This window comes from Cervus elaphus, chromosome 30, assembly GCF_910594005.1.
Source record: "Cervus elaphus chromosome 30, mCerEla1.1, whole genome shotgun sequence".
Taxonomy (NCBI): domain Eukaryota; kingdom Metazoa; phylum Chordata; class Mammalia; order Artiodactyla; family Cervidae; genus Cervus; species Cervus elaphus.
In genome coordinates, this window is record NC_057844.1 from 35,938,468 (window position 1) to 35,953,804 (window position 15,337).

Sequence of the window (15,337 nt, forward strand, 5' to 3'; positions counted from 1 at the left end):
CTGTGCTTAGATGTTCAGTCATGTCCAACCCGTGCGATCCCATGGACCATAGCCCACCAAGCTCCTCTGTCCACGGGAATTCTCCAGGCAAGAATACTGGAGTGGGCTGCCCGTTTCCTCCTCCAGGGGATCTTCCCGACTCAGGGATCCAACCTGCATCTCCTGTGTCTCCTGCATTGGCAGGCGAATTCTTTACCACTAGTGCCACCTGAGAAGCCCATAGATGAATAATTACCAGCATATTTAAAAGACTTAAGACAATGATAAAATAATTAAACTTGTAAAGACAAATGTCCATATAATCTTCCCTCCTAGCAGGGAAGGAAGAGGGACACCTGGGGGCAGGAGGGACAGGTCCAGACTGGGGGAACTTTCTGGAAGAACAGTAATGGAACAGGTACAACAGTAATGGCTTACTGAGGGGCCCAGCCCCACAGCGAACAGGGAGGGTACAGACGCAGTCCCAGGGACACAGGCACATTTCAGTGACTGAGAAGCCTGTCTCATTTCTTTCTCAGCAGGTGGTCTGTGCTGATGCCAGGAGGAGAGACGCTGCCATCTTCTCAGAGTTTCGACACCTCGTAAAGTTCCTGGGAATCTGGACTGATCTGGGGGAGTGAGGTATGGATACAGGACCGACATGTGAAGGAAACAGCTACGTGACAGAAGAGCCACAAAAAATAACAGGGGTCTGCCTTCAGGGACACAGGATGCTCCCCAGGTTGTTTTGCTAAATAGGGGGAAAATGCAGGGTATAAGCAGTATTTTGTAAAAATCTCACTTTTGTAAAAAAAAAAGAAAAGAAAAGTTCCCATTTTAAAATGCGTATTGAATATATGTTTGTATATATTTGTAAAAATGCTTGGGAATATAAATACCAAAATGATAATAATAGTGATCTCAAAGTTGTGGTTTAATGATTTTCAGCTTTTTCTTTACACATTTTAATTTGACTACTACTTACAAAAGTCATCTACCTATATTTTTAGAATAACACTTGTCTTTCCAATAATATGGGGAAAAAAAAAAAAGAGAGAGAGAGAAATGCCATTCCCATATTGGGGGAAAAATGAGAGAAGAATGTAAACAGAGGAGTGTCGGGAGACAGCACCCTCCCCGCCATGAACACACAACACTGCTCCCCCACAGGGACCCACCGTATGGTGCCCTCCGGCCACACTGTCGCCTGCCCCCAAGAGTGGCCACAGGACCCGGCGGTGGGGGGATGGGGGGGCTGCAAACTCCCCCAGTGACTGGATGTTGCTGACATCCGAGTATGTGGCCATTTTCTAGCAATGCCAGTGACAGACTGGGACAAACCTGACTTCACTGTGGACAGTTTCTGAATGCTGACTGGGGGTAAGAAGGACAACAGCCCAGGGTTCTGTCCACGACAGGGCTTTTATTCCGTAAGAGTTAGAGCCTTGTCTTAGAACAAGGAACGGATGTTAACAAGTTAAGGATCCTTAAGAAGACTGACTTCTATTGAAAACAGACCTGAAGACATTTTTTCGTGGCTTCAGCTCCCAAAAAACCCATGAACGTGGCTGCACCTTCCTGCTCACACCTCAACTCACACCTTCCCGCCTCTGTGCCGGGCCCTGAGGTCCAGCCACACCCTGAGGACCACACTGCATGTCTGTGGGTCGGGCGGAAGCAACCTGCATTCATTTTATTCTCCCACCAGGTGACCAGCTTTTGGAGCACCTTCCCCATTCGACTGTTTCCTGGACAGGTGAACCTAGGACTAGCACCGTCTACCTAGGACAGAAGCCCACAAGGCCCCCAAGCCTCAACAAAATGCACCGGAGCCTCACCTGGACAGTGTCATCCAGCCCAAATCATTACACACTTTGCACCAAGGATAAATGTCATATGGGTTATCCTCTGGTTTTCTTTCTTGAACTTTGTAAATGCAATAATATATAAAATGTGCAAAACATGCTTGCCACTTTTATTACAATTTCCTTTACAGTCGATTTAAAGCTGTGCCTTTAAGAGTTCTTCACATAGACTCTTTTTCCGTTTAAGAAATATAGCCAAAAAGGTTTCTGCTCAAATAGCTTTTGGAAATAATTGGAAATTTAGGGGTAAGTACCAACTACATTTTATATTAGTTTTGAATGTCCCACGGTATTTTAAGTTGGCCAAAACAAAGAATTTCTTGAAACTGTTTGATTTCTCTGGGGTGGGGGGGGGGGATGCGAATGACAAATATTAAGACAGGAGTTCTTTATTTATTAATGTTACACTATAACTGGTTTACAATGTTGTATTAGTTTCTGCTGTACAACAACATAAATCAGCTGTATATATGCATATAACTCCTCCCTCTTGGGGAGTTCTCTTTTTGAATATTGTAAGAATTTAGAAATTCAATTTCTAAAATTGAACAAATTATGAGTATGCTTCATTTTTGGATGAGCAATGAAAACTTCCTACATTGTGTAAACTATCTCTCTCCCATCCTCTTTCGCCTCCTAGTCGTTCCCTTTTATTCTCTACTCCTCTCTAGTTTGGGCTAACATTTTCCTCTTCCTTGTTGTATTTAAAATACTCAGTCCTCAGTTCCTGCTCTTCTCATTTTGCTCTTTTCCAGTTGTACAACAAAGTTTCACAAGTTTCTTGCAACTAATGTTTTTATGTTCAGTGAAGCAGAAACACAAAATGCTGAAAACTCAGCACTGCTGGGGGCTGCAGTGTCCCACCCTGCCCAGCTGTCTGTCACTGCCCCCAAGAACAGAGCGCAGGCTCCCTCCAGGCCCAGGAAGGAACTCGACCCAGAGCACAAAGGGAGAACAGTCATCTTCTCCATAAATGTTCCAGAAAAGGACACGCTCCTCTGAAAAGTCAGCCCACAGAAACAAACTTCCAGCTTTAATATCTTAAAACAGGACCTAGGGGCTTGGCGAGATCCATTATCCTGACCCAAATAAACCTGAATCCTTTTACCTTTCCTTCTGTGGTGGTGGTTTAGTCACTAAGTCATGTCTGACTCTTTGTGACCCATGGACTGTAGTCCTCCAGGTTCCTCTGTCCATGGGATTTCCCTGGCAAGAATACTGAAGTGGGTTGCCATTTCCTCCTCCAGGGGATTTTCTCGACCCAGGAATTGAACCTGTGTCTCCTACACTGCAGGTGGATTCTTCACTGTCTGAACCACCCCAGGTCTACACAAATCCTTCTTCATCAATGTAATACACCACAGTAACAAATTGAAAGATAAAAACCATATGATTATCTCAATAGATGCAGAGAAAGCCTTTGACAAAATTCAACACTCATTTATGATTAAAACTCTCCAAAAAGCAGGAATAGAAGGAACATACCTCAACATAATAAAAGCTATATGTGACAAACCCACAGCAAGCATCACCCTCAATGGTGAAAAATTGAAAGCATTTCCCCTGAAATCAGGAACAAGACAAGGGTGCCCACTCTCACCACTACTGTTCAACATAGTGTTGGAAGTTTTGGCCACAGCAATCAGAGCAGAAAAAGAAGTAAAAGGAATCCAGATAGGAAAAGAAGAAGTGAAACTCTCACTGTTTGCAGATGACATGATCCTCTATATAGAAAACCCTAAAGACTCTACCAGAAAATTACTAGAACTAATCAATGAATATAGTAAAGTTGCAGGATATAAAATCAACACACAGAAATCCCTTGCATTCCTCTATACTAACAATGAAAAAACAGAAAGAGAAATTAAGGAAACAATACCATTCACCATTGCAACAAAAAGAATAAAATACTTAGGAGTATATCTACCTAAAGAAACAAAAGACCTATACATAGAAAACTATAAAACACTGATGAAAGAAATCAAAGAGGACACAAACAGATGGAGAAACATACCGTGTTCATGGGTTGGAAGAATCAATATTGTCAAAATGGCTATTCTACCCAAAGCAATCTATAGATTCAATGCAATCCCTATCAAGCTACCAACGGTATTTTTCACAGAACTAGACCAAAGAATTTCACAATTTGTATGGAAATACAAAAAACCTCGAATAGCCAAAGTAATCTTGAAAAAGAAGAATGGAACTGGAGGAATCAACCTGCCTGACTTCAGACTCTACTACAAAGCCACAGTCATCAAGACAGTGTGGTACTGGCACAAAGACAGAAATATAGACCAATGGAACAGAATAGAAAGCCCAAAGATAAATTCATTTGAAAACAGTTTTTAAAGTCCATGGCCTAATTTATTTTGTGTTTACTTTTCCCTTTAAATCAGACTTTGTATCCTAAGCTGGTGTTTGATCATTTGAAGGTAACCCTTCAGAAGCATAACTCTAGACCAGTGTTTCTTGAACACTGTGGATTAAAAAATTACCTGGAGAACTTGTTTCTAAAACACAGACTCAAAAAAAAATAAATAAAATAAAATAAAACACAGACTCTTGGACTCCAGAGATCTAATTCTGGGGCCAGGATAGGTATAGGGTGGGGCCCCTGCTCTGCAAGACCAATTTAAAGCTCTTTTAGCTTGATGGGGGTTTCCCAAGTGGTGCAGGGGTAAAGAAAGTGAAAGTGAAAGTCACTCAGTTAGGTCTGACTCTGCGACCACGTGGACTATAGAGTCCCTGGAATTCTCCAGTCCAGAATACTGGAATGGGTAGCCTTTCCTTTCTCCAGGAGATCTTCCCAACCCAGGAATTGAACCCAGGTCTCCCGCATTGCAGGTGGATTCATCATCAGCTGGGCCACAAGGGAAACCAAAGAAACCGGAGTGGGTGGCCTATCCCTTTCTCCAGGGGATCTTCCTGACTCAGAAATGGAACTGGGGTCTCCTGCATTGCAGGTGGATTCTTTACCAACTGAGCTATCAGGGAAGCTGCCTTCTAATGAAGCAGAGGTAACAGACATAGGTTCAGTCCTGGGTCAGCAAGATCCCCTGCAGGAGGAAGTGGCAACCAACTCCAGAGTTCTTGCCTGGAGAATCCCATGGACAGATTGAAAAAAGGATAAAACAGATCACATCCTCCAAGCAAACACAAGAAAACCACATTTTGAAAGCAAATATGGAACTTAGGTTTAATTATCTAAGGTAATTAAGTTCTTGAAAAAATTTAAGCTTAAAGAATATATTTCTTTCTATGAAAAACAGATACTCAAAAATAACGTTAAATTTTTAAATAGTCTAGTCTCAAACACAGGAGGGAGTACTCACTTGCAGAAGCAAAAATACTGCAGGGAACACAAACACATACAACCCTTCAGGCACCAGCACTATTCTCAGCGCCATGTCCTACTATACAACAGAGCAGCCAACAAAAAACCACCACTGCTACACATGAGCCCCTGCATCTTGGTTCCCACAGGCATGGACTCTCCAGCTGAAGTCAGGTCTATAAATTAATCTGCGGTTATTTGTAGCAGGAAAATTACCATTGTTAGTCTATTAGTAGCCACCCACTAAGGACTACATTGAATCTAATGCACTTCCTCAGATTAGGAACAAGGTTTTGACAGAAATGTAAGCTAAAACTACAGTTTCAGTTATCTCTCCTTTTATGCTAGAGCAGAAAACTAATTTCAACTTAGTTTTATTGACAGAAGCCCTGACATCACTCAGATGAGCACGAAAGGCTGATGTTTTCAGAATCAACAGACAGCAGTTTTCAGCTCATTCATGTGAGATACCTGTTCTCTGATTTCTTTCATTTTTTCCAATCTCTTGAGTTTTGTTGCATATTCTTGAACTTCTTTCAATCCAATGTCTGTGCAGAGACGGACCAAGAAACGTAGACCTAAATTATGAAAAACATTTTCAGAGACATGTATATACATGGTGTTCAAAGAACAAATCAATACATTCAATCCTCGGGGACACAGTCGAAAAGACGCTCACAGTGTTTGTTTCTCCCGAAAAATCTCTGCAGTTTGCATTCCTGGCCTTCAGAGAAGTAGCCTCCTTGAAGGAGGGCTTAGAGCGACTAGACACACCTGCCCGCCGCCCTTCAGGGGAGACCATGACACCTACAATTCGAGCCTTTAGCTCCTCACCCGTTTCTCCTTGACGCATTTACGACTCCTGACATGTTATACATTTATTGTCTTTTCCTTCCCACTAGAATCCAAGCTCCACAAGGCCATGATTTTCATCTGTCTTGTTTTCTGCCATGTCCATAGGGCAGGAACAGTGCCATGTACCAGCACTGCAGTCACCTGATGACTTTTCTGCGTTCATCAGAAAAGTACTCTGCTCAAAGTGAGGCTGCACATGGGTGCAAGGGTTTCTCCTATGCTAGCATCAAGGTAGGCTACTGATTACACCTGTTCTGAAAATTACCCAGGCCCAAGTGTCCTGGACATTCCCTGTGGCATAGATAATCATTTGACTTTTACAAGGAATCCTAAACTCTCTTTAAAGAAAGAAATGTGGCCTTGCTGGGAGGTGCTCGCTCTGCCGTCCAATGCGGAGATGCTGTGACTACTGTGGTGGTCCTCCACCCATGTCAAGTGCGTCCCCAGGGGACACCTGGCAGCACCCGACAGAAGGTATGCAGCTGGCACTGTGGTGGAGGCCAAGGATGCTGTTAGACATTCCAGAATTCACAGACAACCCCACAACAGAATTATTCGATCCCCAACATCAGTGGTGCAGAGGCTGGGAAACTGCCTAGCAGACTGCTGGGTTTCCATTTCCAAAATGGAATTACTATTATTACTACTACTACTATCATGGGCTTCCCCGATAGCTCAGCTGGTAAAGAATCCCACCTGCAATACAGGAGACCTAGGTTCGATTCCTGGGTCGGGAAGATCTACTGGAGAAGGGATAGGCTACCCACTCCAGCACTTCCCTTGTGGTTCAGCTGGTAAAGAATCCACCTGCAGTGCGGGAGATGTGGGTTCAATACCTGGGCTGGGACTACGATAATGATTATTCTATCACTGCTCCCATGTAATGTCTAAAGCATCAGTTTCCCAGTGTGGCTGAGCTTAAGAATTATATTAAAAGTTGTTAAAAAAGAAACAGGAAAAAATCAGACAGCCAGGTCCACTGCAAACCTGAAGGAGACTCTCTGTGGGCTGGGCTACAGATTTGAGGTTTTTACAGGCTTTACAAGCAATCCCCATGTACCCTATTTTTTTGACTGGTGTTTGGAAACTGCTGTGAGCTAATGAACCCACATCTGAGCAGCATTACAAAACCCCTTGCCCCTAGGCTCCTTTCAAAGGCCATAATTCTGAGTTTTCTGCTTTTCACAAAAGCCAAATTGAGAAAAATATTACTGAAGGAACATGCAGCATATCTAACCCCTGGATTGGACTGTGCCACTGAAAACTTGGCCCAGAAAAGATCCGTTTTTACGGAAACGTGCCGTTTTGTGTACATAGTCACTGGAGGACAACATTCAGAATGGTCTTTTCACACACGTATTCTACTTGCTGCAGGGATGCTGGCAGGAGGGCCGACGTCTCTCAGTGACCTTGCCCATCCTCCTCTGCGTCTCAACACAACTGCAGCAAGAGCTGAACAGATCTGCTTCCTCCAAAAGAACTACTTCCTATTTTGCTCATAAATAGTAAAGATTTCATTCATACAAACCACCGTGTTTTCTCTTTTTCCTTTAGCCCCAAGGCTACTCAGGGCCAAATGCAGTTTAGTGAGAATATACAACCTAGAATACAGTATTCTTCCCTGAAAAGTTGCATGGACAGAGGAACCTGGGAAGTTATAGACCAAAGGGTCACAGAGAGTCAGACACAACTGAGCAACTGAGTACACACATAGGATACAGTTAATTTTGTCCTTTTCTGGATCCTGGTCTTGTTGTTACTGTAACACTTTGCATTGTTACTTCAAGTTGCATCAAATCCACTGTGTAGTAAGATTGAAAGAAATAAATATTTTATACAAAGCCAACTTTATAAAAGGGAAATAAGATATACCATAAGGTTTAAAAATAATCTAATAAAACTTCATTTGCTCTATCAGCAAGATTATTAGCATTCTATTATCATAAACTCTAAAGGTATATTTTCAATCTCAAAAAGATACATTAAATGGATAGTTTAAAATACCTTTTCTATAAAATACCATAGTTTATAAACTTTAAAAAATCAATAATAAACCAAAATCTAGTCTTAAAATTTCATAAAGCTTTGAAATATAGATATCTTTGCTATTGAAGAGAATTAAGTGGTATATTTATTTGTTTTTAACTGAAGCCTCACTTTTTAAAAAATTCTTTTTTTGGCCAGGCTACGGAATTAGTGGAATTTAGTTCCCTGACCAGGGATTGAACATGGGCCTTTGGCAGTGAGTGGGTGAAATCCTTTCCACTGGACTGCCAGGAAATTTCCCAGTGATGTATTTAAATCCACCAACAATTAAATTCTATAAAAATATGTGCGTGTGTGCTAAGTCACTTCAGTCTAACTCTTTGTGACAATATGGACTGCAGTCCACCAGGCTCCTCTGTTCATGGGATTCTTCAGGCAAGAATACTGGAGTGGGTTGCCACACCCTCCTCCAGGGGATCTTCCCAACCCAGAGACAGAATCTGCATCTCTTAACGTCTGCTGCATTAGCAGGCAGGGTCTTTACCACTAGCACCATCAGGTACTTGCATAGTCAATTTTTCTGATCCTATAATCACATATTTGAATACATGTACCACAAATTATAGGTTGGTATCTACATACGCAGCTACTGTAGCAAAGGTAATTATTATACCTTTAGACATAAAATGTGAGAACCTATACCCTCACAAGTTATAAACTGTAGTCCCACTTACATTCTACATTTTCTGGAAATTTTCTGTGAATATCTTTATAAGTGTCTAATGCTTTCTGGTAGTTACCTATAAGTAAAAGAGAAAACACACATACAAGCAATTACAGAAATTCAGAGGATTCAGCAAAGGACTGATTTAAATTCCATATGCTGCCACCACTTCATTGGTTTAGAAGAATGACTTTCATGCTTGCCACAAGCATAAGTAACCATTCTTAATACAACCTCTGGAAGAAAATGGACAGATAAACTTGAAAAAGGGGTAAAAGCAGATGTAAACCAGTGACGGCTGAAACTTAGTTCTACTTCTTAAAATAATTTGAGAGACTAATTGCAATGTCTAATTTGACTAATTGCACCTGGAAAAGATGAAAAATAACTTGTTTTGCAGTTTTTATTTTGAAACATTAAGAAGTTTATAGAAGGCATTTTATTTTGTAATAAAGTAATTTAGCTTCACATATCAGCAAAGAATTAAAAAAGTGAATTTTGGATCAAAGATGTTTGCGAAAATCTCAGGAAATAGCTTTGGCCCTGTGTTGGCCTCCGTGTACAAGAGGGCAGCCCTGCAAGCCTCAGAGTCTGGTGGGAATGACCGAGGTGAAGTAGGAGCGTCCAGCTCGGGTTTGCCGGGTTAGCTGAGGCAGCTTCTCTTCTCCTGACCTACACATCAGAGCTCAGACCAGAGGACCTCACACACACACTTCACAGACGGGCGTTCTGTGAGTTCAGGCAACTGATGTAATAAAATGTGTGTACACAGCGAGGTTGTACTGCCAACAGGAACATAACATTTTTCTTTATTGTGGCAACCACTGTGTCTTTCATATAATGCCTCAAATATGTGTGCTTATAAAAAGTTAATATTAATTAATACACAAAATCAGAACACATGTTTATACATAATGACCTAAATGACAGAAAGAAGCAACATATATTAAAATGAATAAGAGCATTTACCACTTCTTCTAAAACAACTAGCTACCATCAGCTGCCATTTCACTTGTGTAGGCCTATAAAAGAAATAAATCAGATGAAATTAGATGAAACAAAAATAATCTGTGGTCAAACAGCTTTATAAAGCCACCTACCTGTACTATCTTCTGATTACTTTTTGACATATGATTAGATCATCTTTGTTATTAAAAACAGCATATATATAATGTCCTTCACCATCATCTGCCATATTTATATGAGGAAATTTAGATTCAGAGTCCTTCAACCTAATTCACACCTTTATTTAGCTGTAAGAATAAAGCTCACCAATCTGGGTAAAGTTCTCAGCATTCTATATTAAACCTTTGCCAGTTCTTTGGCTTAGTACCTCAGGCTTGGAAACTGAGCTTTAGGCTTGCAAATTTAGTACCTAAAGGCAATTTTTGACCTTGTATTTGAACAATTAGACTTCTACTAAAAAGAAAGTAAAAAATAATTCTACTCATCTTTTTTTTATCCCCTTAAAAAGAATTAAATGAATTTTTTTTCTAAAATAAACATGACCAGGATTTCTAAAGACTACTATTAAAAATTTCTAAGAAAAAATTTGACAAAATAAAAGACTAGGGAACAATTTAATGCTCTCCTCACTTTATTTTTCCAAAACAAATATGTAGTTGATTTACAGTATTAGTTTCAAGTGTACAACATAGTGATTCAAATGACTCCATTTAAAGTTGTTCTAAAATATAGGCTATATTCTCTGTGCTGCACAATATGGCATCGTGTCTTATTTATTTTATCCTCATAACCACTCCCTCCCCACCTTGTCCCCCACCTCCACTTTCCCCACATTTAACGTTAAAATTCAATTAGGCCAAATACAAAACAGAACATGATATAACCCAATTATTTTTGAATCAGACATGTACAGAACATTCTGATATGAACTTAAAGCCATCTTTAAAAGTTTCATTCTTAATATATAATATATGGAGAAGGCAATGGCAAACCACTTCAGTGTTCTTGCCTTAAGAACCCCACAAACAGTATGAAAAGGCAAAAAGATATGATACTGAACTGTACAATGTATACCAATTATAAATTGAGACAAGTGAAACATTTCTATTAGGGCTCTTTCAGAAATTAAACTCTGCCCTTGGACTGAGATAGTCATTTTCTAATTGATAAAGAAATAATAGTTGCTTGCTGAGATGTGAAAAATATACAAAGTACCTTAAAGAAGTTTTTTTTTTAACTTGTGCATAAAAAGGAAATATATTTATCACAATAAAGACTGAGTCAAATAAAACACAGAAAATGGAAATGATGCATGAATGTTCACTACAACTGTTCAGGAGCACAGCACGTCTATCAGATTTCAGGCATTTAACTAAACACAAAATCACAACAGTTACTTACTGTATAAGTGAAGCTCTTTCAAAGTACTGAATGGCTTTTTCACAAAACTGGGTGTCAATGTAATAGGCCCCAAGCCACTCGATGACCTCAATGTTGGACGGGAAATACCTATACGACTGGAGAGTGAACTAGTCAACAACGGTTCAGTCTGTAGCATTTACCCACTGGCCAGAGTAATTTATCCAGTGTGACATGTCTTAATTAAAACACATCAGCTGTCAGAAGCACTGTACAACCTTTGAAAGTACACAAGATTTGGAGAACTTAAGATTTGCTTGACACATTTTTCAGTTATCTATAAACATCTTTTTGATGTACTGATACACAGCCTGAGTCAAATTAAATATGTAATAGACTCAAAAGGAATGAAATCATCCTTCAGGAGAAAAATGAATTTGAACTTTTTATTTTTATTTTTTATTAAAATCAATCAAAAACTAACTTTATATTCCACAGATGCTTTATTTTAAATCATTATTCATTTAAAAGCTAATAAGCATTTCTAACTTTTAAAACTTAAAAGGTCTGCTGTCTTCTTTAAAACAACTCATGGAAGGAAGGCAAGACTGCACACCCACCTCGTAGTAGTACTGGAACGCTTGGGACTTATCCCCCTCGCTGTCGTACAGCCCTCCCAGTTTAGACAGGGCCCTGGAGTCAGTGGGAACAACGCTGATCAGCTGCATCAGCCATTCCATAGCTTGACTGGGATCTTCCATTAACTCATACCTTAGACAATTTCAATTAAGGATAACATAATTTTTCTAAATTCATTGATCAAGAAGCAAACCTAAAGCCAACATTTCAATAAAAATGTTTCTTAGTCTATACTAATGTGCTACGTAACACTGTTTACTCCAGGTTTTCTTCAGGGATGAGGATGAAAAATGGGGTCTCACTGGAAACAGCACTTCTGTCCCTGTGTACACCTTGCTTTTCCTTCTTCATTACTACCCACTAAGATCGCCACCACATTTGTACAAGAATTAACAGTGTGCTGTTTTATTCAACATCTTATCCAAAATTTGTTCTTAACAAAGAAACGTGAATGCTGTGTTCAATTATTCACCGTCTCTTAACATGAGCAATATTTTAAAAGAATGGTTTCTGTGTACTTTCCGATGAGTTTTTCTCTAATTGTACTGTAGTACAAGCCCAAGACAGCTTTTTGTAGCTCTGTGCCTCGTAAATCCTCTGCATACATTAAAATAATTTATTCATACCAATACTTATGGACTACTGACTAATTATTTTGTAATAGCTACCTTAATGAAAATATTTCAATCCAAAGTTTCACTGAAAAATAAGTCTTCTGTTTTTAATGATGACAAACATGACACAACAAGAAAAACATAAAAACAAGGAAATGTATTCAAATAGCCTCAAACACATCAATTGTTTGGACCCAAACTGATCAGGAACCAGACACCAGCAGGTCATAACACTGACATCTCAGGAGAAAATAACTCAACAAAACAAAAAAGGCTAAAAGAAGTAACAAACACTATCTGCTCTACAACTAAAATTTTTTAGCCAAAAAATTTTATCTACCCTACCGGAAGAACAGGAGACAATATGTAAAACATTATTATTTCTGATTATTTGGCATGATGCACAGGTTGCAGGATCTTAAGTTTCCTGGCCAGGAATCAAATCTAGGGCCTGGCAGTGAGAGCACACAGTCCTAACCACTGGGCGACCACGGAGCCCCCTGAAGGGTCTAATTTATGCTTAATGAACAGCTGTGTGGACCTGACATGACACCCAATTATTTCAATTATTATTTCTAAAGATTAATAATAGCTGCCACTTCTAAATAATTCCTCCTATAATGCACATGACCGTTTAAAACAGGATCACTCAAATAATATTTTCATCACATATTAAACTGATAGCTAGATTTTAAAATATATCCCCATCAATTACTTCACTGGGTAAGCTTATCTAGTAAGTGGTACTCAGTCACCAGCTGAGTGAATTAATGAAACCGTCCTTAAGGAAGATACACATTTGCTATCTGGTAAAGGACTTGGGCGCTGTTTCTTAGGATTGCATGAAGTTTCAGGAAACAGTCCAAAGCTTCATCAAGCCGGTTTAGCTTCTTATAGGTAAGGCCTTGAAAAGAAGGAAAAGAAAAAACATAAATTATAAATACTAGCACTGGTAGTAATTTTCTCAAAGTAACAGAATGAGTATTTAAACATAGGTAAATATTCATCCAGAAGACAAAATAAAAATGAACACAATTTGTTAAAAAGGGAGAGAAGACAGGAAATTCCATTGATGTTTGGCAGACACCAAAACAAGCCCAAAGCTTTCATAATTTAAAATGGGGGGTGGGGCAGGAATGAGAAACAGATAGAAAGGGCCATAACAAACAGTTCAGAAATGAGCTGGGTTACAGAATTCAGTCAGTGGGCATTTGAAGTTGAGGACAACTAAGGGACAAATTATAAAGGTGCCAGGACAAGTGACCACGCATGACGAAAAATCGAGAGTCCTCTCTTGAATTTTTTCCTTTTTCGAATAAATTCATAATTTATTTGCAAAACAGAAAAAACAAAGCTATCAAACTATGAAAAGAAAACAGAGGAAAATGATTTTGTAATCTTGAGGTGGGGAAGGGCTTTGTAAAGCAATAAACAAATAAGCCACAAGTTTTCAGAAGCCAAATATGACTACATAAAACATAGAAAAATTCCTTTTCACAGAAGAACTAATAAAGCTCCTTCAAGCAATGGACTAGGAGACACATTTAAATGCATGAAGAAGCTAAAACAGGTGCCTGGTGAGCGACCTCCTGCCCCAAGGGGTCTACACTCGCCCCTCTCCTATCTACGCCCATTCCTTCACATGCAGCTTTACTGTCTGCCTGTGCCACTAAAACTGCTCATTCCTCCCTGCTGGCTCCTCTTACCCAGCCCCAGTCCAGGAGGGTGGAAAAAAAAAGGGCAACTTTCCCATTTTACTCACCAATGTTATAAAGCGCTTCAGTGCAAGAACAGTCATTTCTTAGAGCCTCTTTATAGAACTCAGCTGCCTTCTCATAGTCTCCATTTGCAAAGACTGTATTCCCTTTATTAGTAAGAGCCGATGGATTATATCTGTCAGAGTTCACAGCTAAATCTGCATAGCTACTGGCTTGTGCAAATTCATTTTCCTAAATAAAGTACCAAATGCACAAATTACCTGAAGCTCTTCACACCTTTTCTGATTCTTCTGAGATTACAGACATGATAAATGGACTTTCTGAAATTACATATAGGAGAAACACACATTTTATATATCCTGGTCTTGCCAGACTCATCCTACAGAGGGGTTTTAATCATCAAGAAGTTTCTTATGAATGACTTCTCCACAGTCATGGTCTGAACACCCCACCACTCAGAAATCAGTGGCTCCATCTCCTGTCACCACGGATGGAAGGTGTGAGCACCCTAGGCCTACAACACCCACACAGCTACCAAGGCACCACTGTCCCCACCACCACCCTGACTGCATGGCCCAAGGATCCCCGCATCACCACAGTCCACGGCCTCCGCTGCATCCCCAGTGTCACTCTGTCACTGCCTGATGCGGACACGGCTGTCCTTCAGCTGCCCCGTGCAGGCCTCTCACATAACTGGTGGTGCCTTGTCATCTTGGCTGAGGGAGGGACCCAGTTTCCCACCTCCCCTCCCCTGTGGTTCTTATCCAGCGGCTATGGGGCTCCAGGATGTGAGGCAGCACCACCCTCCCCCGCCCCGCTGAAGGTTCTTCCAGGTTTCCAGCTGCAGGGCTGGAGTGGAGACGCCCCTGGGCCCCAGGCTGTCCTCACTTGCTCCTTGTCACAAAGTCCAATTCTTCCTCCTGCTGATGAACATGACCCGGATCTGTGCCAGGCTGGGCAGTGAACCACAGAGGGGGCAGCCGCACCCCAGGGACCTCTCCACCAAGCTGACGGGCACTGGGGTGTTTCTAGCCACTTATGGTTATTGAGAGCGGCGCTGCCCTGAGCACGCACATATGAGAATCAGTGGGGACCCTGCACAGTAATTCATGAATCAGTACCTATCAGCCGGGTGCTGCTGCCAAACACACTGAAACATGCAACACTGTCTCCTGGACTAGGCTGCAGGAAGAGCTGTGAGGGGCTGCTGCAGAGAGGCCATGAGCCATGAGTGGAGGCTGGAAATGGCTTTGAGCCTGATACTGTGGCTCGATGACCTCAGGGTCACGGGAGGG

General features: G+C 40.7%; 1 protein-coding gene across 2 annotated transcripts in view; it reads right to left on the reverse strand.

Annotated features, from left to right (window-relative positions):
* IFT88 (intraflagellar transport 88) overlaps nt 1-15,337 on the reverse strand; it is a 63,179-nt gene that overhangs the window by 5,116 nt on the left and 42,726 nt on the right. For both annotated transcript variants that reach the window (XM_043891719.1, XM_043891718.1), the window contains 7 exons: nt 14,087-14,273; nt 13,120-13,228; nt 11,692-11,842; nt 11,114-11,229; nt 9,716-9,768; nt 8,757-8,822; nt 5,653-5,759 (listed from right to left, as the gene is read on the reverse strand). In XM_043891719.1, the coding sequence (XP_043747654.1) occupies nt 5,653-5,759; nt 8,757-8,822; nt 9,716-9,768; nt 11,114-11,229; nt 11,692-11,842; nt 13,120-13,228; nt 14,087-14,273 (789 nt within the window). The remainder of the gene's footprint in view (nt 1-5,652; nt 5,760-8,756; nt 8,823-9,715; nt 9,769-11,113; nt 11,230-11,691; nt 11,843-13,119; nt 13,229-14,086; nt 14,274-15,337) is intronic.